This window comes from Heteronotia binoei, chromosome 13 (genome assembly GCF_032191835.1).
Source record: "Heteronotia binoei isolate CCM8104 ecotype False Entrance Well chromosome 13, APGP_CSIRO_Hbin_v1, whole genome shotgun sequence".
In the NCBI taxonomy this organism is placed as follows: Eukaryota; Metazoa; Chordata; class Lepidosauria; order Squamata; family Gekkonidae; genus Heteronotia; species Heteronotia binoei.
This window is the reverse complement of record NC_083235.1, coordinates 14904747-14931761: the sequence shown is the minus strand read 5'-3', so window position 1 is coordinate 14931761 and position 27015 is coordinate 14904747. Positions and strand designations below refer to the sequence as shown.

At 46.1% G+C, this 27015-nt stretch overlaps 1 protein-coding gene across 1 annotated transcript in view; it reads right to left on the bottom strand.

Moving 5' to 3' along the window:
- The window catches only part of SLC38A5 (solute carrier family 38 member 5), a 44946-nt gene extending 25607 nt beyond the window's left edge, over positions 1–19339 (bottom strand). Inside the window, exons 1-6 of the mRNA XM_060252745.1 lie at positions 19139–19339; positions 16612–16696; positions 14247–14362; positions 10239–10312; positions 8341–8433; positions 7801–7882 (exon numbers count right to left, since the gene is read on the bottom strand). Of these exons, the coding sequence (XP_060108728.1) occupies positions 7801–7882; positions 8341–8433; positions 10239–10312; positions 14247–14362; positions 16612–16696; positions 19139–19230 (542 nt within the window). The 5' untranslated portion in view covers positions 19231–19339. The remainder of the gene's footprint in view (positions 1–7800; positions 7883–8340; positions 8434–10238; positions 10313–14246; positions 14363–16611; positions 16697–19138) is intronic.
- Between the last annotated feature and the right edge of the window lie 7676 nt (positions 19340–27015).

The window sequence follows — 27015 nt, the reverse complement described above, 5'->3', positions numbered from 1 at the left end:
GCAGCGGGTGAAGAGTCTGGGTGTCTTGCTGGAGCCTTCATTATCAATGGAGGCCCAGATAACAGCCACTGCCAAGTCAGCATTCTTCCATCTGAGGCGGGCGAGGCAGTTGGCCCCTTTCCTGGAGCGTCGGGACCTAGCAACGGTGATCCATGCGACGGTCACCTCACGATTGGACTACTGTAACGCCCTCTACATGGGGCTGCCTCTGTGCCGGACCCGGAAGTTACAACTAGTGCAGAACGCGGCGGCCAGGCTGTTGCTTGGTCTCCCAAGATGGGAACATATACGGCCGGGGCTACGCGAGCTGCACTGGTTACCGATTGTATACCGGGTCCAGTACAAAGTGCTGGTTATTACCTTTAAAGCCCTATATGGCCGAGGACCGGCCTACCTGAAGGACCGTCTCTCCCCGTATGAGCCCCAGAGAGCACTGAGGTCAGTAGGAAAAAACAGACTGACTACCCCTGGGCGAAGAGAAATTAAACTACAGAACACTCGCACACGGGCCTTTTCGGCTGCGGCCCCATATCTTTGGAACCAACTCCCAGAGGAGGTGCGGGCCCTGCGGAACCTTGATCAGTTCCGCAGGGCCTGCAAGACCACCCTCTTTAAATTAGCTTTTATGAACAGCTGAATTATAATTCTACAACGAAGAAATATCCGCCATCAGCATTAACTAGAATATAGCGTCAATGATAATGTTATGGTTTGCTTTAAATAATGCTCTAACTGGTTTTTAAGGTTAAAATTAATGCTCAATTTTAATGTTCTTAATGTAATTGTTTTATTAATGTACCATTGGTCATTGTGTTGTTTATTACTGTTCTATTTATTAAGGTACCATTGGTCATTGTGTTGTTAGCCACCCTGAGCCTGCTTCGGCGGGGGAGGGCGGGATACAAATAAAATTTTACTTACTTACTTACTCAAAAGAGAATCAAAAAGCTCAGAAGAGTGCCCCGACCTGCATAGCCCGGGTAAGTCTGATCTCGTCAGGAAGCTAAGTAGGGTCAGCCCTGGCAAGTATTTGGATGGGAGACCTCCAAAAGGGCCGGTGCGTGGGAGTAGGCTTAGTAGGTGGCCGCCTAAGGCGCCACATGGCCTAGGGTGCCAGAAGTGCCCCCTCTCCTCATGCCCCGTGCCCACTGCCGTCCTGACTTCCCCGAGGCTTTCCGAGGCTCGGGCGTCCTTAGCAAAGTCAGGGTGTGTGGCAGCGAGCGCACTCAGAGCCTGGCTCTGAGCGCACCTGCTGCTTTCTGGACTTTGCCGAGGCCTCCTGAGGCTCAGGAAGCTTTGGCGAAGTCGGGGGAGGGAGGGCCGGACAGTGATGTCATTGCGGGAGGGTGGAAGAGCAGGGTTCGGCCTGGGGTGCAGTAACCCTGAGCGCTGGGCCTGACCTCCAAGGAATACCAGGGTCGTGACGCAGAGGCAGGCAATTGCAAACCACCTCTGAAAAAACTCCAGAAACTAGGGGCTAACTTGATGGCAGGCAGGCAGACAGACAAATAGAGAGAGAGAGAGAGAGAGAGAGAGAGTTATTTGGTAGAAAAAGCCCAGCAGGAACTTATTTGCATATTAGGCCACACACCCCTGACACCATCATTGTTTCACGGTGGGATTTTTTGTAGAAAAACCCGAGCAGGAACTCATTTGCATATTAGGCCGCACACCCCTGATGCCAAGCCAGCCGGAATGACATTCCTGCTCAAAAAAGGCTCCGCCTCCTGAAGTAACTGTTTTGGGGGAGGGATTCACCACCTTCTATCAAAATGTCAAAGGTGACTGCCGACTGAAAAGTCCTGGGGACCCCTGCTGTACCACACAGGAATTAAAAGCAGCTTGTAGTACTAAGAAAAAGGCAGATACTACTGAGACACTGCTGGGATGGAGAGAGAAACTCTCCACTGACCCCTGTGTCTGAGGCAGGGCCTTTTGCCTCAACACACGCAACAGTGTTCCCAACAGGCCCACATCCTGAGTTCTATTTTTTGGTGACACTACTGCATAACACTATGGAGTCCTAGAGCCCTTCACTGTATACTTCTGCCACCTCTCCTCAGAGTCAAGAAAGGATGAAGAAGTGAGCTATTGTTGCTCTAGGCAAAGGGGAATAAAAACAGTGTTAGCAGTTGAATAAAGTTAGAGTCCAGTGGCACTTGGGCTTTTCTGTAGAAAAAGCCCAACAGGAACTCATTTTCATATTAGGCCACATCTCCTGGTGTCACCATTGTTTTGCACAGGGCCTTTTGTGTGTGGAAAAAGCCCAGCAGGAACTCATTTGCATATTAGGCCACACAACCCTGACACCAAGCCAGTCGGAATTGCATTCCTGTGCGTTCCTGCTAAAAAAAAAAGCCCTGGTTTTATTCAAGGTATGAGCTTTTGTGTGAAGAAGCATGCGTGCACACAAAAGCTCAAATCTTGAATAAAATTTTGTTGGTCTTAAAGGCGCCACTGGATTCTAACTTTATTCTGTTGCTTCAAACCAACATGGCTACCCACCTGGATCTATCTTTGTGTTAGCAGTTGTTTTGAATTTTGAAAAATACCCTTCCGGACACCAGTGATTCTCTGTGGAGGCTCTATCTCTATCAGGGATGGTTAATTCTTGTATTCTTTGAGGAAACTGTTCCACTGACAAAAAGAATCTGGGGTCTGGAAGGCTATTTTACTGGGCAAACTGACCTCCTCTCAAGTAATCTGGCTACATAACAGATTTGGCACCATCTAGCAGCTAGGGCTTCATATATGCTCAGGCAAAGCCAGGACATTACGATGTAACCTTAAACGTGGACTATCTTTATCTCTTAGAACTCGAAAACACTTTTCTTTTCCTTATGTGGGCATCTTTTTTGTATGCATACTCACAAGAGGCCTTGCAAATATCAGGAGTGAGAACCAGTCATGAGCTGGCCTGGCTTCTTCACTTTTATACACATCTATCTCACTCATGGATACGTGCTGCTACTCCATGAGACAGCCTCAGGAAAGAGCCAAGCTCTCTAGCTCCTGAGGCCAAAATCTTAAATATTAGTCATTTATTTTTAAATAGCTGAGAAAGCAGAATTAACCCAACCAGCAAGCACTTTGAGAATTTTGGTTAAAGGGAATTGGGGTGCCACCACAAAATGGCTTCCATGTGGGCAGGTCCAATCACAAAATGGCTGCCTTGGCATGTGTGGCTCTTCACAGAATATTGAAAGGTTCCACAAAAGAAACTTTCTAAAGGGAAAAAAAAGTCATCTAGAGGAAGCAGTTGGCAATGGAGAAATGGTAGGAGACAGTGGGTATTTAATTCCCCTCATATTTGCTGTTTTTCCCTCTCAAACTCCTCTCCACAGCTGTTTTTGCCCTAGGGTTGCCAACATCAAGGGGGCACCTGGAGATCTCCTGCTATTACAGCTGATATCCAAGCGGCCAAGGTAAGTTCCCCAGAAGAAATGGCTGCTTTAGAGGGTGGACTCTATGGTGAAGGGTGGACTCTCATTATATCCAAGAACTGACCCTATTTTACCCCTGTGAGGATTCCAGATCGGTGTTTACTTTACCGTGGAGTGCAGAAATGGCCATCAATCTAATGTTTACACACTGCTATGTAAAGTGCAGTCAGCTTGAACTCAGGTATAAACAGGGGAGAAGTTACGGCAATTTGTGAGGGAAAAGCTCCCCTTCCTTCTCACCATTTCTGTGTGGACATTTGTGACACTGTTGAGCAGCGGAGAGCAGTGGCGTGGGTCCAGAATTCTCCTCAGCAAGGGAGGCATGTGAATAGGGCAGAGAGCCCCAAACGTATCCATTTTTAGAAAGGAAACTGAGCCAGAAAGAACAGCTGTTTCTCTCCATAAAACTACTTTGAAAGCATCGCAGGAGAGCTGGCTTGGAGGGAAGGCCAAAGGGTAAGGGTGGAATGGAGGGACAGGCCTTCCCTCCTATAGACCCTCTCCAGTTTCATTCCTGGTCACTATGGCTTTCCCCTGGCTCCACAGGGGAAGGCCGACGGGTTCAGGTTCTTAAAATTGTCAACAAAACGACCAAAGTAACTTCCCAGCTGACCTTACGGTGCTATTCTTGGATGTTTTTACTGACTCTGTATATTAAACATAAGGCTTTAATTGAAAATCTATTTGTAACTGTCAACGTGTTTGATGAGTATGAACTGGAAATCACCCAAGGCTAAGGAAAGTGTTTGAGGCAGGGGAAATGGATAAATTAACTACTGTGGTGCCACTTGAGGAAAGGTTAGACAGCAACGAGTTTCTGTTAGAGATAAGGTTGCCAGATCTGGGTTGGCAAATTCCTGTATATTTGGGGGTGGAGCCTGTGAAGGGTGGGACTTGGGGAGGGGAGGGACCTCAGTGAGGTATAATGCCACAGAGTCCACCCTCCAAAGCAGCCATTTTCTCCAGGGGTCACTGATTGCTGCAGAAAGTGGCGGCTACAAGCCTAGACAGCTTCAAGAGGGGACTGGAAAAACGTATGGAGCAAAGGTCCATCAGTAGCTATTAGCCACAAGGTCCACATCTGGAACACTATGTCTGGGGCAGTGATGCTCTGTATTCTTGGTGCTTGCGGGGGTTAACGGGGGGGGGGGGGCTTCTGGAATTCTGGCCCTGCTGGTGGACTTCCTGATGGCACCTGGGTTTTGACCACTGTGTGGCAGATTGTTGGACTGGATGGGCTGCTGACTTGACCCAGCATGGCTTCTCTTATGGTTTTATGTCTGGGGCAGTGATGCTCTGTATTCTTGGTGCTTGGGGGGCAACAGTGGGGAGGAGCTTCTGGAGTTCTGGTCCTGCTTGTGGACCTCCTGATCGCCCCTGGGTTTGGGGCACTGTGTGACACAGAGTGTGGGACTGGATGTGCCATTGGCCTGATCCAACATGGCTTCTCTTATGTGACACAGAGTGTTGGACTGGATGGGCCATTGGCCTGATCCAACATGGCTTCTCTTATGTTCTTATGTGACACAGAGTGTTGGACTGGATGGGCCATTGGCCTGATCCAACATGGCTTCTCTTTTGTTCTCATGTTCTGATCTTGGTCATCTGGAGATCAACTGTTATGGTGGAAGATCTGCAGGTGCTGCATGGTGGTCGGCAGGGCTTTTTTTAAGAGAACATAAGAACATAAGAGAAGCCATGTTGGATCAGGCCAACGGCCCATCAAGTCCAACACTCTGTGTCACACAGTGGCAAAAAATGTTATATACACACATACACTGTGGCTAATAGCCACTGGTGGACCTGTGCTCCATACACTGTGGCTAATAGCCACTGATGGACCTGTGCTCCATATTTTTATCTAAACCCCTCTTGAAGGTGGCTATACTTGTGGCCGCCACCACCTCCTGTGGCAGTGAATTCCACATGTTAATCACCCTTTGGGTGAAGAAGTACTTCCTTTTATCCGTCTTAACCTGTCTGCTCAGCAATTTCATCGAATGCCCACGAGTTCTTGTATTGTGAGAAAGGGAGAAAAGTACTTCTTTCTCTACTTTCTCCATTCCATGCATTATCTTGTAAACCTCTATCATGTCACCCCGCAGTCGACGTTTCTCCAAGCTAAAGAGTCCCAAGCGTTTCAACCTTTCTTCATAGGGAAAGTGCTCCAGCCCTTTAATCATTCTAGTTGCCCTTCTCTGCACCTTCTCTAAAGCTATAATATCCTTTTTGAGGTGCGGCGACCAGAACTGCACACAGTACTCCAAATGAGACCGCACCATCGATTTATACAGGGGCATTATGATACTGGCTGATTTGTTTTCAATTCCCTTCCTAATAATTCCCAGCATGGCATTGGCCTTTTTTATTGCAAACGCACACTGTCTTGACACTTTCAGTGAGTTATCTATCATGACCCCAAGATCTCTCTCTTGATCAGTCTCTGCCAGTTCACACCCCATCAACTTGTATTTGTAGCTGGGATTCTTAGCCCCAATGTGCATTACTTTGCACTTGGCCACATTGAACCGCATCTGCCACGTTGACGCCCACTCACCCAGCCTCAACAGATCCCTTTGGAGTTCCTCACAATCCTCTCTGGTTCTCACCACCCTGAACAATTTAGTGTCATCCGCAAACTTGGCCACTTCACTGCTCACTCCGAACTCTAAATCATTTATGAACAAGTTAAAAAGCATGGGACCGAGTACCGAGCCCTGCGGCACCCCACTGCTTACCGTCCTCCACTGCGAAGACTGCCCATTTATACTCACTCTCTGCTTCCTATTACTCAGCCAGTTTTTGATCCACAAGAGGACCTGTCCTTTTACTCCATGATTCTCAAGCTTTCTAAGGAGCCTTTGATGAGGAACTTTATCAAAAGCTTTCTGGAAGTCAAGGTAAACAACATCTATCGGGTCTCCTTTGTCCACATGTTTGTTCACCCCCTCAAAGAAATGCAACAGGTTAGTGAGGCAAGATCTTCCCTTGCAGAACCCATGCTGAGTCTTCCTCAATAACCCGTGTTCATCAATGTGCCTACTCATTCTGTCCTTGATAATGGTTTCTACCAACTTTCCCGGTATTGAAGTCAGACTGACTGGCCTGTAGTTTCCCGGATCTCCTCTGGAACCTTTTTTAAAGATGGGGGTGACATTTGCTACCTTCCAGTCCTCAGGAACGGAGGCAGATTTCAATGAAAGATTACAGATTTTTGTTAGAAGATCCACAAGTTCAACTTTGAGTTCCTTCAGAACTCTCGGATGTATGCCATCCGGACCCGGTGACTTATTAGTTTTTAATTTGTCTATCAGTTGTAGGACCTCCTCATTTGTCACCTCAATCTGACTCAGGTCTTTCAACACCCCTTCCAAAATTAGTGGTTCTGGGGCGGGCAAAAAGTTCTCGTCTTCTACAGTGAAGACGGAGGCAAAAAATTCATTTAGCTTTTCAGCCATTTCCCTATCCTCCTTCAGTAATCCTTTTTTGTAGCAAGAGCTCCTTTGCCTATTAGGCCACGCCCCCCCCGATGTAGCCAATCCTCCTGGAGTTTACAGTAGGTCCTGAACGAAGAGCCCCTTAAGTCTTGGAGCAGGGGTGGCCAAACTGCGGCTTGGAAGCCACATGTGGCTCTTTCACACATTTTATTTATTTTATTTTATCAAATTTATATCCTGCCCTCCCCGGACGGGCTCAGGACGGCTAACAACAGCAGATTAACCATAAAAACATTAAAAACAGATTACGCAATAAAATCAACCAATACAGTTTACAATCATTTAAGACCAAGATGTGCGTTTCTAATTGCTCTGAATGATCTTGCTTCACTTATGGTGGTTCAGTGGGATTATCAGTGCTGTGGGGTAATAGCTGCCTCCCTTCAGCCTCTAAAGGCAAGTTTAAATAACTCAGTTTTACAGGACCTGTGGAACTGCGGGGGCTTTCGAAGCCCCCACCACTCTGTCGGCTGGCTGAGAAGGCATTTCTCTTGGTAAATCACTTCTCCCAGTCAAATCATCTGGTGTCTTAGAGAATTCATTTAAAGTTAAAGTTGCTTTCTTTCCACCTCTCCCTTCACAGTATCTATTTGCTTCTCTCCCTCCCTCCATGTCTTGTGGCTCTCAAACATCTGATGTTTATTCTGTGTGGTTCTTATGTTAAGCAAGTTTGGCCACCCCTGTCTTGGAGGATTGGCTACATCAGGGGTGTGTGGCCTAATACGCAAAGGAGTTCCTGCTACAAAAAAAGCCCTGGAGGTCGGCAACACTGGTGGTTTCCTTTCTTTTGGCGTTATTGTTTCTTTTATAAAAAAAATCTATGGGAAGCCAGGAATCGAAACGGAAGAAGTTCTGCTTACCCGGTGCGCTCCTTCAGTCCTAAGAATGTTTGAATCACAAGAGGCAGCTCAGATTTAACAATGAATAAGTAACTGGACATGGCTGTGGGAGAAAAAAAAGAAAGCTGTTAGGATTGTCCAAATTCCCTTTTTTGGGCTGTCGGTGTGGAGAGATGGATGAATGGGACTACAGTACATTCTGCCAAGGAAAGCTCGTCTGTGCAAGTAAACTTCATAGGCGCAGTTTGCTACCTTGAAACAGAAGTGGAATTCCAACAGAAGCTCCTTTGCATATTAGGCCACACACCCCTGATGTAGCCAATCCTCCAAGAGCTTACAAGGCTCTTTTTTGTAAGCTCTTGGAGGACTGGCTACATCAGGGGTGTGTGGCCTAATACGCAAAGGAGCTTCTGTTGGAATTCCACTTCTAGCTCCTGCTAGAATTCCACCCCTGCCTTGCAATATATTTTTTTAAACTTCAAAGGACAGCAGCCCCGCCTTTTCCCCCTCTTGGACGCGGCAGAGAAAAGCGATCTGTCAGTAAAAAGAAAAATTCCTTGCCTCCGATGTTGTGCACTGAGATGATTACAGCAGCCACCACCTTGCCCCCGTGGCCGAACGCCCTGAATCCCAGCTGTTCATAAGCTCTGATTCCTAGATGAGACAGAGAGAACGCAATGTTATCTTGGAAGTCATTTCAATCATCACCTATGAATTCTTGGCCTTGACGTGGACAGTTCAGCCTAGCCTGGTCTTGTCGAATCTCAGAAGCTGAGCTGGGGGTGGCCCCGGCTAGTAGAATAAGAAGAGTTCGTTTTATACCCCGCCCTTCGCTACTCAAAGGAATCTCGGAGTGGCCTACAATCACCTTCCCTTCCCCACAACAGACACCCTGTAAGGCAGGAGGGGCTCTTCTTGCGTATATAGAGAATCTGACGTGGCTCAAAAGAGGGATTGCCACACATGGTGTGTGCCTTCATCCCAGTTTGGTCTCTGGGAAAGGAGATTTTGAAACCCCCCTTTTTTCGCCACTGGCAACACTAGAACAACGAAACCCACAAAAAGTCTGTGCATACCATACAAAGCATATCCCTTTACTATAGTGCAACAGAGCACAGTGGCTCTCAAAAGATCCTCTCCCCTGCCACAAATATTGTTAAGTCTTTAAGTTGCTCCTGGACTCTCACTCTTTTCTCCTGCTGCAGAATGACTAACTCGGCTACCCCTCTTGATCTGTCTCCGTGAAGGCAACACATTTGGCCACAGAGAACAGAAATCTAGATATCTGAAGAAGTGAGCAGTGACTCACGAAAGCTCATCCCTGCCAGCAATTTCTTTAGTCTTTTCTGGTGCTCTTTTCTACTGCTACAGACAAACACGGGCAGGGCCGGATTAACAAACAGGCCACCGAACTATGGGCCCCCAAGTCTTTAGGGGCCCCCCCCCGGTTTCCCCCCTGCTTGTAGCCCTCCCAGCCTGCATGCATTAGGAGATAATCTGCACCGAGGCCCCCAAGATTTCAATTGCCTAGGGGCCTCCACAGGGTTTAATCCAGCACTGAACACAGCTACCAACCCTGATCTGCAGCCTTTACTGGACCATATCTATCTATCTATCTATCTATCTATCTATCTATCTATCTATCTATCTATCTATCTATCTATCTATCTATCTATCTATCTATCTATCTATCTATCATCTATCTATCTATCTATCATCTATCTATCATCTATCTATCTATCTATCTATCTATCTATCTATCTATCTATCTATCTATCTATCTATCTATCTATCATCTATCTATCATCTATCTATCTATAATCAATCTATCTATCTATAATCTATCTATCTATCTATCTATCTATCTATCTATCTATCTATCTATCTATCTATCTATCTATCTATCTATCTATCTCTATCAATCATCTATCAATCTATCTATCTATCTATCTATCTATCTATCAATCATCTATCTATCTATCTATCTATCTATCTATCTATCTATCTATCTATCTATCTATCTACCTACCTACCTACCTACCTCCTATCTATCTATCTATCTATCTATCTATCTATCTATCTATCTATCAATCATCTATCTATCTATCTACCTACCTACCTACCTACCTACCTACCTATCTACCTACCTACCTACCTCCTATCTATCTATCTATCTATCTATCTATCTATCTATCTATCTATCTATCATCTATCTATCTATCATCTATCTAATCTCTCTCTCTCTCTCCATATATATATATACATACACACACACACACACACACACACATACATATACATATACAATAAAATATAAAATATATGCATTGCCCAGCAGTAAACTTCTCCTGCTCCTGCTCCTGCTCCCACTCCCCACAACCAGAATATATCATTTGGGCTTCACGCCACCCGCTGTGGCGATGCCGAGAGCCATTCACAAATTGGAGTTCCCGACTTACCCACGACTCCGGCGCACGCCAGCAGCAGGTGAATGGAATAGGCGGAGAGCAAAGCGATGCTGATCAGAAGCACCCTGGGGAAAGGAGGACAAATGTGGCATCAGCCCCGAACCCCTCTGCCAGAAACAGGCCCGTAGTCTAGAGCAGGAGTCCCCAGCGTGGTGCCCGTGAGCGCCAACACGTTTCCTAGTGCTTCCAAAGGGCTTTTAGAAAATGGGCGGGGCTATGTAGGGTTTTTGAACATATGAAGCCGCCTTCTACTGAATCAGACCTTCAGTCCATCAAAGTCAGTACTGTCTACTCGGACTGGCAGCGGCTCTCCAAGGTCTCAAGCTGAAGTTTTTCACATCTACTTGCCTGGACCCTTTTTAGTTGGAGATGCCGGGGATTGAACCTGGGAACTTCTGCTTACCAAGTAGATGTTCTACCACTAAGCCACTGTCCCTCCCCAGTTAGGCTTCTGACTGGCGGTGCAGATGAAAAGGCTAAACCGAGCTTCTGCCTGAAATGTTTGAGGGTTACTATGAGACTTATGCAGCAGTCATTTCGCAGAAAAAGAGATGTCAGAGTTCATTAGCACAACTCATTTGCATATGCCACACACCCCTGACATCACCGGAAGGTGTACTAAGAACATAAGAACATAAGAGAAGCCATGTTGGATCAGGCCAATGGCTCATCCAGTCCAACACTCTGTGTCACACAGTGGTCAATATATGTGTGTGTGTGTACATATACACACACACACATTTATATATATACACACTGTGGCTAATAGCCACTGATAGACCTCTGCTCCATATTTTTATCCAATCCCCTCTTGAAGCTGGCTATGCCTGTAGCCACCACCACCTCCTGTGGCAGTGAATTCCACATGTTAATCACCCTTTGGGTGAAGAAGTACTTCCTTTTATCCGTTTTAACCTGACTGCTCAGCAATTTCATTGAATGATATCAGTTCAGCATCTTGAACAATGATTATAAAATATTTACAAGAATTCTGGCAGAACGTCTTAAGCAATATTTGATAAATTTTATAAAAGAGGACCAAGCCGGTTTTCTTCCCAAAAGACAAATAAGAGACAATATTAGAACTGTTGTAAATATTGTAGAATATTATGAAAGACATCCAGAAAAGGAAGTAGCGCTATTCTTTGCGGATGCAGAAAAAGCATTTGACAATTTAAATTGGGACTTTATGTTTGCAGTGATGGAAAAAATGGAGCTTGGAGAAAGTTTTATAAGAATGATAAAGGCAATATATTCTGAACAAAGTGCAAGGCTGTGCATCAACGCAGATCTTACAGATGAAATGAAAATTAGTAAAGGTACCAGACAAGGCTGCCCGCTTTCGCCATTGCTGTTTATAATGACTCTTGAAATTTTACTAATGCAGATTCAAGAAGAAAAAGATTTAGAAGGACTACAAATAAAAGGATTTACCTATAAATACAGAGCATTTGCAGATGATATAATGTTTATAAATGAAAATCCTTTACAAGTTACACCTTTGTTGTTAATGAGAATACAAGAGTTTGGGGAGTTGGCGGGACTTTATATAAACAAAGAAAAATCAAAAATCTTATGTAAGAATATGCAGAAAAATAGACAACAAGAACTACAAAGACTAACGGGTTGTGAAGTTACCTCTAAGGTAAAATACCTAGGGGTAGAGATAACAATGAAAAATATTGATTTGTTTAAGAACAATTATGAAAAGCTATGGCGTAAAATAGAAGAAGATATGCTAAAGTGGAACAAGCTCAATTTGTCACTGTTGGGTAGAATAGCTGCAGTAAAAATGAATATTTTACCAAGGATTATGTATCTGTTTCAAACCATCCCCATTGTGAAAGATGCTAAGCAATTTGATAAATGGCGAAGAAAAATTTCGGAATTCGTGTGGGCCGGGAGGAAACCTAGAATTAAAATGAAAGTCCTGATAGATGCGAAAGAGAGAGGTGGATTCCAATTACCAGATTTGAAACTGTATCATGAAGCAATTTGTTTAGTATGGTTAAAAGAATGGATAACGTTATTAAATAAAAAACTTCTAATGTTAGAAGGCCATGGAAAAAAATTCGGCTGGCATGCATATTTGTACTATGGAAAAAAGAAGATGGACGGTCTTTTCTCTCACCATTATATAAGGAGTAGCTTATTAAATGTGTGGATAAAGTACAAGAAATATGGTGATGAGAGGAGACCTTTATGGATAGTGCCGGCTGAAGTGATAAAGTTAACGGCCAAAACAGTCAAGGAAAAACAACTATCATACAACCAGTTACTAAAAATACAAAGCGGGAAAATAGAATTGAAAACTGCAGAAGAACTAAACTATAAATATGATTGGTTTCAAATGCAACAAATAAAAAGTTTGATGGAGAATGATATCAAAGCTGAAGGAATAAGGAAAGAACAAACAGAAATGGAAAGAGTTCTGCTTGGAGATAATGAGAAATTAATTTCAAAAGTGTACAAATTACTTTTACAATGGGCTACAGAAGATGAAGTAGTGAAATCTCAAATGATAAAATGGGCAATTAATGTAAATAAAGAAATAAAGATGGAATCTTGGGAATATCTGTGGAAAAATTCCATGAAACTCGCAACATGTCATAGTATTAAAGAGAACTGTTTTAAGATGATGTATAGATGGTATATGACTCCAAAAAAATTAGCAAAGATGAACAATAAGATGCCAGATAGGTGCTGGAAATGTAAAAAGCATGAAGGTTCTTTCTACCATATGTGGTGGACTTGTGAAAGAGCTAAAATGTTTTGGCAAATGATTCAACAAGAGATATCTAAGATCCTGGGATATGAATTCAATAAAGAGGCAGAGACTTTTCTGCTGGGATTACAAATGGAAAAATTTCCAAAAGAAGATAGAACATTAATATGGTACTTGCTCTCAGCTGCTAGGACATTGTATGCGCAGTTGTGGAAGCAAGAAAAAATACCAGAAAAATGGGACTGGATTATGAAAGTTATGTCATGGAGTGAAATGGACAAATTAACAAGAAAATTAAGAGACTGTGATTTAGAACTTTTTAACCAAGAGTGGAAGAAATTCAGAAGATATGTAGAGAAAGAGTGGAAAATAAAAGGACATTGGACAATTTTTGAGGATTAAGATTTTTAAGATAACAATACAATTCTTGAAGGGGGTTCTTCTTCCCTATGTTTCTTTTTTGTTTCGTTTTTTTTTCTTGATAGTTAAGGGTACCTTTAATATCTGTTTTTTTAAAGAAAATAACACTGGCGGGGGTCAAGTAATTGGGGGAGGGGTGGGAGAAAGTAAGATGTGGGGTAGAATGATGGTCTTTTTCTTAATATATATTAAGCTTTTTATAAGTTGTAGTTATAGTTCTACTACCATATGTTACTAATAAAATTGTTTATTCACAGATATCAGTTCAGCATCTACCTTAAAATGCTTCTTGATTTAGAATTGTCATCAGAAAACCTTCCTCCCATCATACTTTTTAAATTACTTTCTCCCATGTAGCCACAGTGGCATGATGAAGATTTCCATCTCTCTGCTTTCTATGTTTTGGTTATATTCCCTTTTTTGTGGGGGAGAATATTAGAAAGTTTGTCCAGTCTTAAGAGTTCAGCAAAATTCTCACAGGGGGTTTGAACAATAGAGCCCAGAAGCAAGTATTGTGTGGGTGGGGGGGGGGGGTAAGAAAGAAAGAGCACCATCAAATTTAGAGGTTCCGGAGCTCTGCTCCTGTGAGCTCCTGCCCAAAATGTGGCCTGGATTTATGCATAACCTCACTCCCCGACATTTTGTGGTTGGGTTCGCACCCTGTGGAAGACACTTTGCAAAAGTGCCCACTGCCCCTTTTCAGAATCCCAAAGGTGCCCACAGGCTCACGAGGGTTAGGGACGCCTCATTTAGATGTTTGGATTCTCCAGGCCCCAACCTCAAATCCGATCCAAGGCAGCCCAACGCTTTGAAACTGGCTCTCCCAGGAAGAGGTTCCTGGGCATGACACTCACACAAAGAGGACGATCCCGGTGGTGCTCATGGCATAAGCCAAGCCTAGGATGCCGCTGCCCATGATGGCATTGCTCAGGTTGAAGACGGACATCCCAAACGAAGTCTTCCCTTCGAACTGCAAGCCAGGGCATGGGGAAGAGACAAAAGACAGGTCAGGGAACACAGTGAGGGGGGAGGAGCATCAGCAGGAAAGAAAAAGGGGCGGGAATTGGGAGGCATGGGAGGAAGGAGGGAAATCTGAAGCATTAACCTGAGGAGGAATGGTGATGTCAAACTAGGTCCAACTGAGATAGGTAGGTAGGTAGGTAGGTAGGTAGGTAGGTAGGTAGGTAGATAGATAGATAGATAGATAGATAGATGATTGATAGATAGATAGATAGATAGATAGATAGATAGATAGATAGATAGATAGATAGATAGATAGATAGATAGATAGATAGATAGAGTTGGAGTTCAACACCCTGAAATAAAGGGACACTTGGAAAAAGGTCACGGGAGCAGGCAGCTGGGTTTTTATCTGCCTCACAGGCGCTGTCCAATAGGACCCTGCAATGCTCCTGCAATTACATTCTGCAGCAGACTTGTAATTGCTGCACAATATTGGGGAGGGGGGGAGAAAGTACAAAATAAATATTCCGCCCTTTCCCATAACAGGCTCAGTGCGGATTACAACATAAATTGAACCATAAAAACCTACAATTTAAATGTAAAACAATACAATAAAAACCAAAACAATAGAGCAATAGAATGAAATAAAGTGCATCAGCAGCATGAAGGGCACATTTCACAACATACAGCAGTTTTGGGCCCAAGAAAAGTGATGGTACTAATAATAAAATTCAGCACCATAATAAGGCTGTAAAGCATGATGTCACAAAAAGGGAGGCCAACTGATGGAATAGTGGCTGGAGCAGGGCATCCGCTGCCTCAACCAGAAGCCCAGTGGAATAGCTCCATCTTGCAGACCCTAAAAAATGGTAGTAACTCAGGTAGGGCCCGGATCTCCATAGGGAGCTGATTCCACCATCTAAAGCACTACAGCAGTCTGTGGGCTTTTCCACAATCTCATTTTCCTGGCTTGTGTGTTCCTGTTGCTTTGGGGGTGTTTTTTTTTCTGTTCTGCGCCTGTTTTGCTCCCTCTAGTGGCCACTTCGATATTACACCGCCTTATGTCCAGCATAAAAAACTACAAGTTTAGACCTGCAGGGAGAGATGCTGGGCATAAACAGATATAATATCGAGTTGACCCCTAGAGGGAGCAAAACAGAGGCAGAACTGGAGATAGAAGCCCCAAAACAAAAGGAAAACACAAGCCGATATAAGAATGCGGAAAGAGCAAAAGGGGAAACAGTCAGCATGCAAAAGGCGGAGATTAACAAGAAAGGCATGGAGGAGAAAGGAGAAATTATCAAAGATTTCAGGAGAAATTGCAAACAAAAATCAAATCACAATCACAAAAGCGAAAGGCAGAGAGTTACAGCTTGACTTAAGGGACTGAAGTCCACTAGAAGGAGAATGGACGAACCATTTAAAGATTGTGGGGCAGGTAGGCACATATTTGAATACTCTCCTGGCAGGGGTGGAATTCTAGCAGGAGCTCCGTTGCATATTAGGCCACACACCCCTGATGTAGACAATCTTCCAAGAGCTTACAAGGTTCTTTTTTGTAACCTCTTGGAGGATTGGCTACATCAGGGATGTGTGGCCTAATATGCAAAGGAGCTCCTGCTAGAATTCCACCCCTGCTCTCTGGTACAATAAAATCCCTTGACAATATAAAGCTGTCCTATCAAACAGAAGGATATGAATTTAAGCTTCTTCCATGACATCTGATGAAGGGAGTGTTGACTCTCAAAAGCTCCTACCCCAAAAATCGTGTACAGCTCTAAGGTGCTATTGGATTTGAATCTAGCTTTTCTACTGCAGACCAAAACGGCTACTCCCTGGAAACTTTTCATGGCATACTAGTTTCTGCATTTGAAATGGGAGAAAATCCAGGACAGCTTCCCCTCTTCCCCAGTCTGCAACCCAAATGACAGTGTCCAACAGAAGACACTTTCAGTGACCATCTGTCGACCGCATGCTCTAGCGCTTAGTACCCAAGATCATCAGAATGAGGCCAAATGGAAGCTGTGGCACCACAACAAGACAGGAATAGAAGATAGAGGCAGTGATACCTCTGTTGCTCCATACTAGGTCTTTGCCAACCCCATAAAACTGGAGGCTGGGCTGTATACAACCAAGAAGGGGATAGCGAACCGCTGTCTGCTGGAGTTCCAGGAAAGCAAATCCCCCAGAGACGTTTGGGAGCCAAGGATTCTATCCAGGAGAGGATGGGGAAATCTGGACTCCATGACCACTTACATCAGTGAACTGGCTCAGTTTCTTGGCGGCAATGTGGGGCAGGAACTCTTCCTGTTCCATCATGGCAGACTCCTCTCCCTCGTAGCTGAAAAGAGAAACGGGGTCAGCGTGGCAGACACAGCTCCTCCTCAGTCACAACCGTTACTCTTAGGAATGGGCATGAACCCAAAAAATTCAGTTCGGGGTGATTCCCAAACTGAATCCTGAATTGAGCAAAAAATGCCTGAAACCGAACCAACCAAATCAGATCCCCCTTTCTCCAGGCTGTGGCAAGCTCACAGCCATTTAAACCTAACCGTCAACCAATCAGCACCATGCAAGCCAGTTTGGTGTAGTGGTTAAGTGCGCAGACTCTTATCTGGGAGAACCGGGTTTTGATTCCCCACTCCTCCACTTGCAGCTGCTGGAATGGCCTTGGGTTAGCCATAGCTCTCGCAAGCTTTGCTCTTGAAAGGGCAGCTGCTGTAAGAGCTCTCTCAGCCCCACTCACCTCACAGGGTGTCTGTTGTGGGGAAAGAAGGTAAAGGAGATTGTCAGCCACTTTGAGATTTAGAATATAAGGTGGGATATAAATCCATTATCTTCTTCTCCTAACTGTGCAGCAATTCCGCCCATCAGCTGTTAGGACTTGCTGCACTGTTAGGTTTAAATGGCTGTGAGCCATTTTAGTGGTTCGTTTCACTTCCCCCCACTTTGAAGAGGGGGAAAGCAAAATGGAGCGCTGAAATGACTCACAGCCATTTAAACCTAATAGGTGAATTGCAGACCCGCACTACTCAGCTGTCAGGTTTAAAAGGCCCGAAAGCCAAACTGGACAAAATTCTGGTAAATTTTCAGGGAAGGCACCTTCCCCGAACATTGGTTCAGAATCTGAACCAGCCCAAGTTTGCATCAAATTTTTGCTCATGAACCAGTTTGTGCCACTGGAAAGATTTGTGTGCGCTTGTACATGCTCTAGTTCTTGTCAAGAGTGTTGTCATGAGATAAAAACTTTGGCTATCCCTCTTTGATAAAGAGATTGGAAACGGTGCGACAAGCGTCCTGCCGGCTCCGGGCTCCGTCAGAGGGACGTGGAGGAGTCTTCAGAAAAAAGAAACTTTGTTGTAAGATATTGCACGAAATTGCACAGGCACTTTATCCTGCAAGCACTTTGTTGCACTAAGCACTTTAGCTGAGAATTTAGGTGCTTAGATGCATGCTGTTACAAACGACGAATTGTATTCAGCCGAGTCTAATAGTTGTTAAAATTGCATTGTAATCATCTCTAGTTTTATGCATTTTTTATTTTAAGGTGTTTTTTTTTTTTAAATCTTCAATTGTACACACATAGCCTGGCCTGACAAGGTCTCATTTATGTCTGATCTGGCCCTCAAAACAAATGAGTTTGACATCCCTGCTAAGGTTTTCAAGGCAAGAGACGAGCAGAGGTGGTTTGCCCTTGCCTTCGTTTTCGGAGCGACCCTGGACGTCCTTGGTGGTCTCCCCTCCAAGTACTAACCTAGGGCCGACCCTGCTTAGCTGACGAAATCTAATTTGATCGGGCTAGCCTGGGCCGTCGCTGTTAGTCTGCAGCACTAGAACAAAATTTGGTCAATTAGTAAAACAAAGTTTATGGCAGCGAGCTTTCACTCAGGAAAGCTTCCACCCTGGAAAACGCTGCGGCTTTTTAAGGTTCTACTGGACTCGAATTTCGATTTTCAGAGCATCTTGGGGCCTCCAGTGCTCCATCCTCACAAGGATGCCAACCCCTTAAAGCAGGGGTGTCAAACATGCAGTTCGGGAGCCGAATCAGGCCCCAGGAGGTCTCCAATCCTTCTCCCTCTCGCTTGCTTCCTTCTGCATCACAGCTTGCTTTGCAAGGCTTGCTCAATCACACAAGAGCTGCAGAGCAAAACCTCTGTTTTCTCCACTGGCTGAGGCTCCTCCCTTGGGGAGGAAGGAATAGCTTGCTTTCTCAGGCTCCCTCAATTGCACAGCAGAGCTACTGAGCGAAGCCTCTCTTCCTTATTTTGGCTGAGGCTCCTCCCCCGCCCCAGCCCCCTGGGGAAGGAAGGAAAGAGCCAGAGTTTCCTTTGCCCAGTTCCCTGGATCCGATGGGAGAAATACAAAGAAAGCATCTTTAAGACCAATAAGTGCGAACATTTTAAGCATGTTTTAAGTTACTGAAATGTATATATATTTGTGTTTGTCTGTGTTCTTTATAAAATTTATATCTCTGCTACCTAATCTTAAATAGGTACACACATAGCCCGGCCAAACATGGCTCAGTCCAACCCGACATGGCCCGGCCCGACAAGGCCTCATTTATGTCAGATCCGGCCCTCATAACAAATGAGTTCGACACCCCTGCCTTAAAGGCTGTCCCAAAACTGTCCTCTTCTTGGAGAAATGGAGACCATCCAACAACTTTCAGACTTCCTAAACCAAATTCCTCTTTTGCATCCTCCCCTCGCCGCTCCTTAGACGGGCACGCCTCTTTTTCCCACGCCGCCCATTCCCATTCCCATCGTTATCCTCCGAGACTCACCCATCTTCCAGCGTGACTGCCTTTTCGCTCTCAGGTATGGTCCCATTGAGGCGCTCAGTGCAATCCTCTTCTCCCATTTTCTGCATCTCCATCTTGGGGGCGTGGGGTTTGCTCGTTGGGTCTGTGTGTACGCAACCGCAGGGGGGTTCAAATCACGTGGCAAGCGGCGGCAACAGCGAGGCGCTTGGATCAGTGGCGCACCTGGAGGACACAGAGTAGAAAAAGTCGTTTGCAAAGAATCACAGAAGGCTGAAACGAGGGTGGTTCTTGGAATCGAGAAACCCGCACGTTTGACTCCCAGCTGGGGTTGGGTGTGGACTTGGGGGGAGGGGGGCTGCACGGTACTGCACTGCACTGCTCCCGAATTTAGTTGAGTTCAGTGCATGCCAAGGAACTGGCAGTGATTCCTACCTCATGCCTGAGGGAAAGTCTGTCCTGACAGAACATGGGTGAGGACGGATGTTACCCGGTCCACCCTCCCACCCGCCCTCCACACAAGAGCGAGCATGTTACCCTGTCTGGAGTTTTCGCACAGTCTAACATCCCAGCACGTGCTCCGCATGGAACTCCTTGAGAACCTCTCGGCCTACCCCTCTACACTGAAACGGTGCCACAAGGAAAAGCCAAAATGGCATTCAACCGAAGGCGCCAATCGGTTCTATTCACTTTGCATAAATTATCCCGTTTTCTAAATTCAGGCTTTTTAAAAAATTAAGGGTGGGAGAGGGTGGAGTTCAGTACCTGGGTGGCCCAGAGCCAATAGCGAGGGGAGAAGTGAGGGAATGGGGACAAAACAGGTCGGGTTTTTTGTCTGCACAGAAAGCACAAACCCTAACATTTCAGTCATCTTGACACCCGATCCTTCAGTACATCTAGTCCAGTACAGCCTATTCTGTCACTCAGTCCTATCTTTCCACAGGAGAGGGGGGGGGGTTCAGGGAAAATCAGCAGGCAGGTGTTACCCTTTCCCCACCCTTAGATTTTACCCTTTGAAGTCCCCCATCAGCCTCCTGAGTTTCCAGCTTAGGTTATATACCCAATCTCTATGTCAGGGGTGTCAAACTCATTTGTTATGAGGGATGGATCTGACATAAATGAGACCTTGTCAGGCTGGGCCATACTGGGCCGGGCCATATACCTATTTAAAATTAGGTAGCAGAGATATAAACTTTATAAAAGGCACAAACATAAAAAAAAAACCTTAAAACATTAGCACTCGGACTTAAAAGGTGTTTTCTTTGTATTTCTCCCATGGGATCCAGGGAAGTGGGCAAAGGAAGCTCTTTCCTTCCTTCCCCAGGGGACCAGAGGGAGGGGAGCCTGAGCCAATAGAAGGAAGAGAGGCTTAGCTGAGTAGCTCTACTGTGTGATTGAGAGAGCCTGGCAAAGCAAGCTCTGCCTCCCGCTCTTCCTCCCCAAGGGAGGAGCCTCAGCCAATGGAGAAAATAAAGGTTTTGCTCGGTAGCTCCTGTGCGATTGAGCAAGCCTTGCAAAGCAAGCTGTTACAAAGAAGGAAGCAAGCGAGAGCGAGAAGGAAGCAGACGACAACCAGTTGCTTGCGGGCCTGATAGGAGCCTTCTTGGGGCCTGATTCGGCATGTCTGACATCTCTGCTCTATGTCATTCAAAAACATCTTCTTATTTTGCCCAAACAGGCTTTGAAATCAGAAGTGAACTGACAGAAACTTACACGTAGTCTACTTAGCACACCTGGAAGTTTTCCCCATGAGGGATATAAGGGCTACCTGGGGCCATTTCAGGTCAGCTCAGGGTGTGTGTGTGTTAAGTACTGTCAAACTAGTGTTGACTGATCCCAGCAAGGGCTTTCAAGGCAAGTGAGAAAGAAGAGGTGGCTGGCCCTTGCCTTCCTCTGCAGTCTTACTTGGAGGGCTCCCCTCCAAATACAAACCATTGGCTCTACTTAGCTTCCAAGATTTTATAAGATCGGGCCGTACTATGCTGCTTTCCCTCCCTCAGCTCCGGAAGGGGGCTTCAATCCCTTTTCCTTGCACACTTCAGTCCTGATGCAGACAATGCCTGAGAATCAGGGCTGACGTGTGGGAGTAGGCCAAGTAGACAGCTGCTTAGGGTGCCACGAGACACTCCCTCTTACCACGCCCTGCGCCACTGCCATCTTTTGCCGAGTTCGGGAGGCTGTGGCAAAGTGGGGGGCGGAGCAGCGAGCACACTGCAAGCGCACCTGCTGCCTTGCCGGACTTTGCCAGGGTCTCCTGAGGCTCGGGAGGCCTTGGCAAAGTTGGGGGGTGGGGTGACAGTGACGTCATTGTGATGTCATCGGTGCACATGGACACAAATACCAATGGCAGGCGGAGAAGCGGGTTAGGTAGGGTTGCCAAGTCCAATTCAAGAAATACCTGGGACTTTGGGGGTGGAGCCAGGAGACTTTGGGGGTGGAGCCAGGAGACTTTGGGGGTGGAGCCAGGAGACATCGGGGTGTGGCAAGCATAATTGAACTCCAAGGGAGTTCTGGCCATCACATTTAAAGGGACCGCACACCTTTTTAAATGTCTCCCTTCCATAGGAAATAATGAAGGATAGGGGCACCTTCTTTTGGGGCTCATAGAATTGGACCCCATGGTCCAATCATTTTGAAACTTGGGGGATACTTTGGGGAGAGTCACTAGATACTATACTGAAAATTTGGTGCCTCTAACTCAAAAAACAGCATCCCCAGAGCCCCCAAAACCTCCAGATCAATTCCCCATTATACCCTATGAGAATCGATCTCCACATAGAGAATAATGAAGTACTCAGCAGAGTACTTTCTGGCAACCCCATTTCTGGCAACACTGAAGGGGGATTGGCCTCTCTACTCATGAGTTGCTGCCAACTTCTTCAAAGTAACACAGACACCCCATCCCAAGAGGAAGCCTTTCAATCAGTGACTGAAGCCTCCGGAGGTAGAAACGCACATGGTCCTCTGGGGGCGGAGCTCCCCCCCCCCTTCGCTGGCCAGACTCCCCAAGGAGACGCCTGTGGCAGCCGGAGAGGACGCAAGGACTACGAGTCCCAGCATGCACCTCGCGAAGGGAGGCCGGACTGGAGCGAATAGTAGGCCGGCGGTGGGCGGGTCTTTGCAACCCGTAGGAAGGGAGAAGCCTAAAGCCTGCAAGGGAGAAAGGCAGGAAAGGAAAGAGACGCCACGCCATTTCCCCACCCCCACCCCCCACCCTCCCCCGCTTCCACATTTTTGGAGAGCGGGGGATGAGGCTGCTAATCCAGGGGCCCCCGGCAGGGCGGGGGGGTTGGGAAGCCTAGGGTTAGGCCTAGGGGCGCAGGCATCCCTAGCCCCGGGCCTGCTGAGAATTAAGTGGAAAATATCTCTGGGAGCTCCCTATGTTCCCGCTAAGCTGAGTTAACGTGAGCTAGCTCACAGATTTTTAGCTCTAGCTCACACATTTTCATCATGGCTCAGGAAGGACGACCCCAGAGCCCACTAATTTATGCAGCAGCTCACAACTTTTATGCCGGTAGCTCACAACTTTAATACCGGTAGATCACAAAGTAGAATATTCGCTCACAAGACTCTGCACCTTAGAGGAAACATTGCTCCCAAGGTATATCTGGGCAGCTTAGACACAACATTCTCCATGTAGCTTTCATTGACACTGGGGGCTGCAATTGTAGTGACGATGGAGCATTCACACAACAGATTTCCCTGAATTTTACTTCCTTCCTTATTGACTTACTCACTCCCAAACCATCATTCCTCCTATCCAAGCAAATGGAGGGCTTTTTCAGGCATTTAAAAAAGGCCCTGTAGCCCACTCTCATTGTGGAGATATAAGGGGAAAGGCAAGCAATGCAAAGATTGACAACACTGCAATGGAAGCTGACAACACTTGGAGTAGAAAAAGGAAATAACAGAAATTGACGCCCAGGGAATAACAAAAATGAGCCTAAATTTCCATGATTCAAATCTAATACAGGGTTGCTGAAGACTGCTACTGGAATGGTGAAGAGTGAGCATATTTACACAGCCTCTAGTTTGGGCAGCTGGAGATTTCCCAGCATTAGACCTAATCTCAAGACAACAGATTCCCCTAAAGACAATGGCTACTCTGGAACATGGTCTCTATGCAGGGGTGGAATTCTAGCGGGAGCTCCTTTGCATTTTAGGCCACACCTGCCTGATGTAGCCAATCCACCAAGAGCTTACAAAAAAGAGCCTTGTAAGCTCTTGGGGGATTGGCCACATCAGGGGTGTGTGGCCTAATATGCAAAAGAACTCGTGCTAGAATTCCACCCTGGACTCTATGAGGTCCTGCCCCTCCCCAAATCCTCCCTCTCCATGCTCCACCCCCAAAATTTCCAGGCACTTCCCAACCTAGCGCTGGTAACACTAGGCATATCTACATTCTGCAATGCCCCCAAGCTGGGCATATCTAAAGTTGCCAGCTTCTCAACCCAGCTGCCTTTAACAGTCACTTAATGCACAAACTGTAGAAGGTGATAATGCTCGTCTTCATGCCGTAAAAAACATTTCCCTTCCCAGATGGCCGCAGATCAAACGGCTGTTAATAGAACATTGGCAAAGACTGGGTAGGGATGTAACGGTCAGTGGGCAATTCTTTCTTGGACAAGCAGGGCTTTTTTTGTAGCAGGAACTCCTTTGCATATTAGGTCACACCCCTCTGAAATAGCCTATCCTCTTGGAGCTTACAGTAGGCCCTGCACTAAGAGCCCTGTCAGCTCTTGGAGGATTGGCTACATTAGAAGGGTGTGGCCTAATATTCAAAGGAGTTCCTGCTACAAAAAAAGCCCTGATGAGGAGAGAGCAGTCCTTCTCTTAACCTTGCTCCTCTACTGTCATCTGCAATTGAAGCTATTGCCTCCAGCTGAGCAAGGTTGAACCTGCTTTTTTTCCACACCTATCCCTTCTCATTGGTTACTTAAGATGTAAGGAATGTCTCCGCCCCCACCCCGCCCCCCGGCCAATGCACTGAAGCTGCATTTGGATACCCAGTGCCCGGAATAATTAGACACGTTCTGCTAGGGTTGCCAAGTCCAATTCAAGAAATATCTGAGGACTTTAGGGGTGGAGCCAGGAGCAAGATTGTGACAAGCATAATTGAACTCCAAAGGGAGTTCTGGCCATCACATTTCAAGGGATCGCACTCCTTTTGAATGCCTTCCCTCCATTGGAAATAATGAAGGATAGGGGCACCTTCTTTTGGGACTCATAAACCCCCTAGTTTAATCCTTCTGAAACTTGAAGGGCATCCTGGGGGGAGGCTAAGCTTCAGCTTTGGTGCCTCTACCTCAAAAAACAGCCTCCCCAGAGCCCCAAATACCCACAAATCAATTTCCCATTATACCCTATGGGAATCAGTCTTCATAGGGAATAATGGAGTGCCCAGGAGACATTTCCCTCCTCCCTCCACTTTCTGATGACCCTGAAATGGGGGAGAGGGTCTCCAACCCGGGGGATCCTCTGCCTTCACCTGGGGATTGGCAACCCTAAGCTCTGCCCTTATAGACCCATGTTTCCTTGAGTAGGGCTTTCATTTTCCCTACAGGAGTATAATTAGATTTAATAAGATTTTTTTCCATGCACAAAGTTTGAGTCCAGCGGCACCTTTAAGTCCAACAAGGTCTAATTCTGGCTACAAGCTTTTGGGTGCATGCACACAAAAGCTTATACCCAGAATTAATCTGTGGTGGTCTTAAAGGTACCGCTGGACTCAAACTTTGTTCTGCTGCAGGGGTGGCCAAACGGGAGCTCAGGAGCCGCATGTGGCTCTTTCACACACTGCCCTGTTGGCTGGCTTGGAGAAGGCATCTGTCTCTTTAAATCACTTCTCCGAGCCAAGCCAGCTGGCAGCTTGGAGAAGGCATTTAAAGTTAAAGTTGCTTTCTTTCCACCTCTCCCTCCCTCCCTCCTCCTTATCTTCCTGCCTTCCTTGTCCTATGGCTCTCAAACATCTGATGTTCATGTCCTGCAGCTCTTCAACATCTGACTTTTATTCTATGTGGCTCTCACATTCAGCAAGTTTGGCCATCCTGTTCTGTCGCTTCAGATCAATATGGTAACCCACCTGCATCTATCTTTTACACACACACTCATTCTCCAAGGAATTGAAAGTCTCCAGGTGGGGCCTGGGGATCTCCTGGAATTACAACAATTCTACAGACTGTAGACCTATATGGCCGAGGACCTTCCTATCTAAGGGACGGCCTTTCCCCATATATACCCCAGAGAGTACTGCGTTCAGCAGGTCAAAATCTGTTATCCATCCCTAGACCAAGAGAGGCCAGACTAAGCTCTACTCAGGCTAGGGCCTTCTCAGTGGCAGCACCGATGTTATGGAATGCTCTCCCAGAGACCATGAGAGCCCTGCGGGACCTCTCCCAATTCCACAGGGCCTGCAAAACCGAACTTTTTTGACAGCCTACAACAACTAACGTGGGAGGAGGATGCCACTGTCACGTCGCTGAACAATATCATCTGTAAGACCGCTAATAGAGTAGCAAAGGAACAGAGAACTGAGATATGGCGAAACCGCCTTTGTTATGAAATCTTTTTATAGCCCCTAATAATGTCGTTTTCAAATAGTTTGTATATGTTTTTTTATTCTTTTATAATTGTAATAGGAATTGTTTTTGCCATGATTGTTAGCCGCCCAGAGTCCATTCGCGGAGTGGGTGGCATATAAATCTAAAGTAAATAAATAAAAATAAAAATCCACCCACCCTCCCACCCCGAAAATTGCAGCCACTCAAACTGGTATTAAAGAGTCAGCGAAAGGGACAAGGTTAAGTAAGGCAATCCTAACTTGTGATTACTACTTAAAAGCTAACTGCAACTTCAAAGCTAACTGATCATCCACCATTAACAGCAGCCGGTGATAATTTAAAACAATCCTCCGACAAATGTCACACTAATAGTTGCCATGTGATAGGAACTGATTGTTTGGATGTAGGTTGGACGGAGGCCTAAACGAACAGAATCAAGATGACTGATAAGTTCTCATTTTAGCCCGGTTAGGCTGGAGTCTCCCTTTGAAGTTTTTGTTGAAGAAATTCCCTGATAAAGAGGCTTTAATGAGAGATGCCCTATAGAGTTGGCAGGTCTGTGTTGGAAAATACCTGGAGACTTTGGGAGAGGATCTGGGAGAGAGTGGGGTTTGGGGAGGGGAGGGGCCTCAGCATGGTACAATGCCACAAAGTCCACCCTTCAAAGCATATGGAGATCAGCTGTAAAAGGGGGAGATCGCCAGGCCCCACCTGGAGGCTGGCAACCCTAAGTCCTTGCTCCATGAAATTGCTGAATTAGGAATAAGGAATCTCAATTCTGTTCATTTAGATCAGCATCAGAAAAACAGTTAAGAACATCAGAAGAGCCCAGCTGGATCAGACCCGTGGTCCATTTAGTCCAGCATCCTGTCTCACACAGGGACCAGCCAGTTCTTCTGAAGGGCCAACAACAAAGCACAGAGGCTGAGGCCTTCATAAGAACACCAAAAGAACCCTGCTGGATCGGATCAGTGGTCCATCTAGTCCAGCATCCTTTCTCACACAGTGGCCAACCAGTTCTTCTGAAGGGCCAACGACAAAGCACAGAGGCTGAGGCCTTCATAAGAACATCAGAAGAGCCCTGCTGGAGCAGACCAGTGGTCAATCCAATCCAGCATCCTGTCTCACACAGTGGCCAGTCAGTTTCTCCGGAGGGCCAACAACAGGGCAGAGAGGCCGAGGTCTTTATAAGAACATCAGAAGAACCCTTTGGATCAGACAAATAGTCCATCATGTCCAGCATCCTCTCTCACAGTGGCCAACCAGTTCCTCTGGAGGGCCAACATCAGAGCATAGAGGACGAGGCCTTCCCCTGATATTACCTCCTGACTCTGGGATACT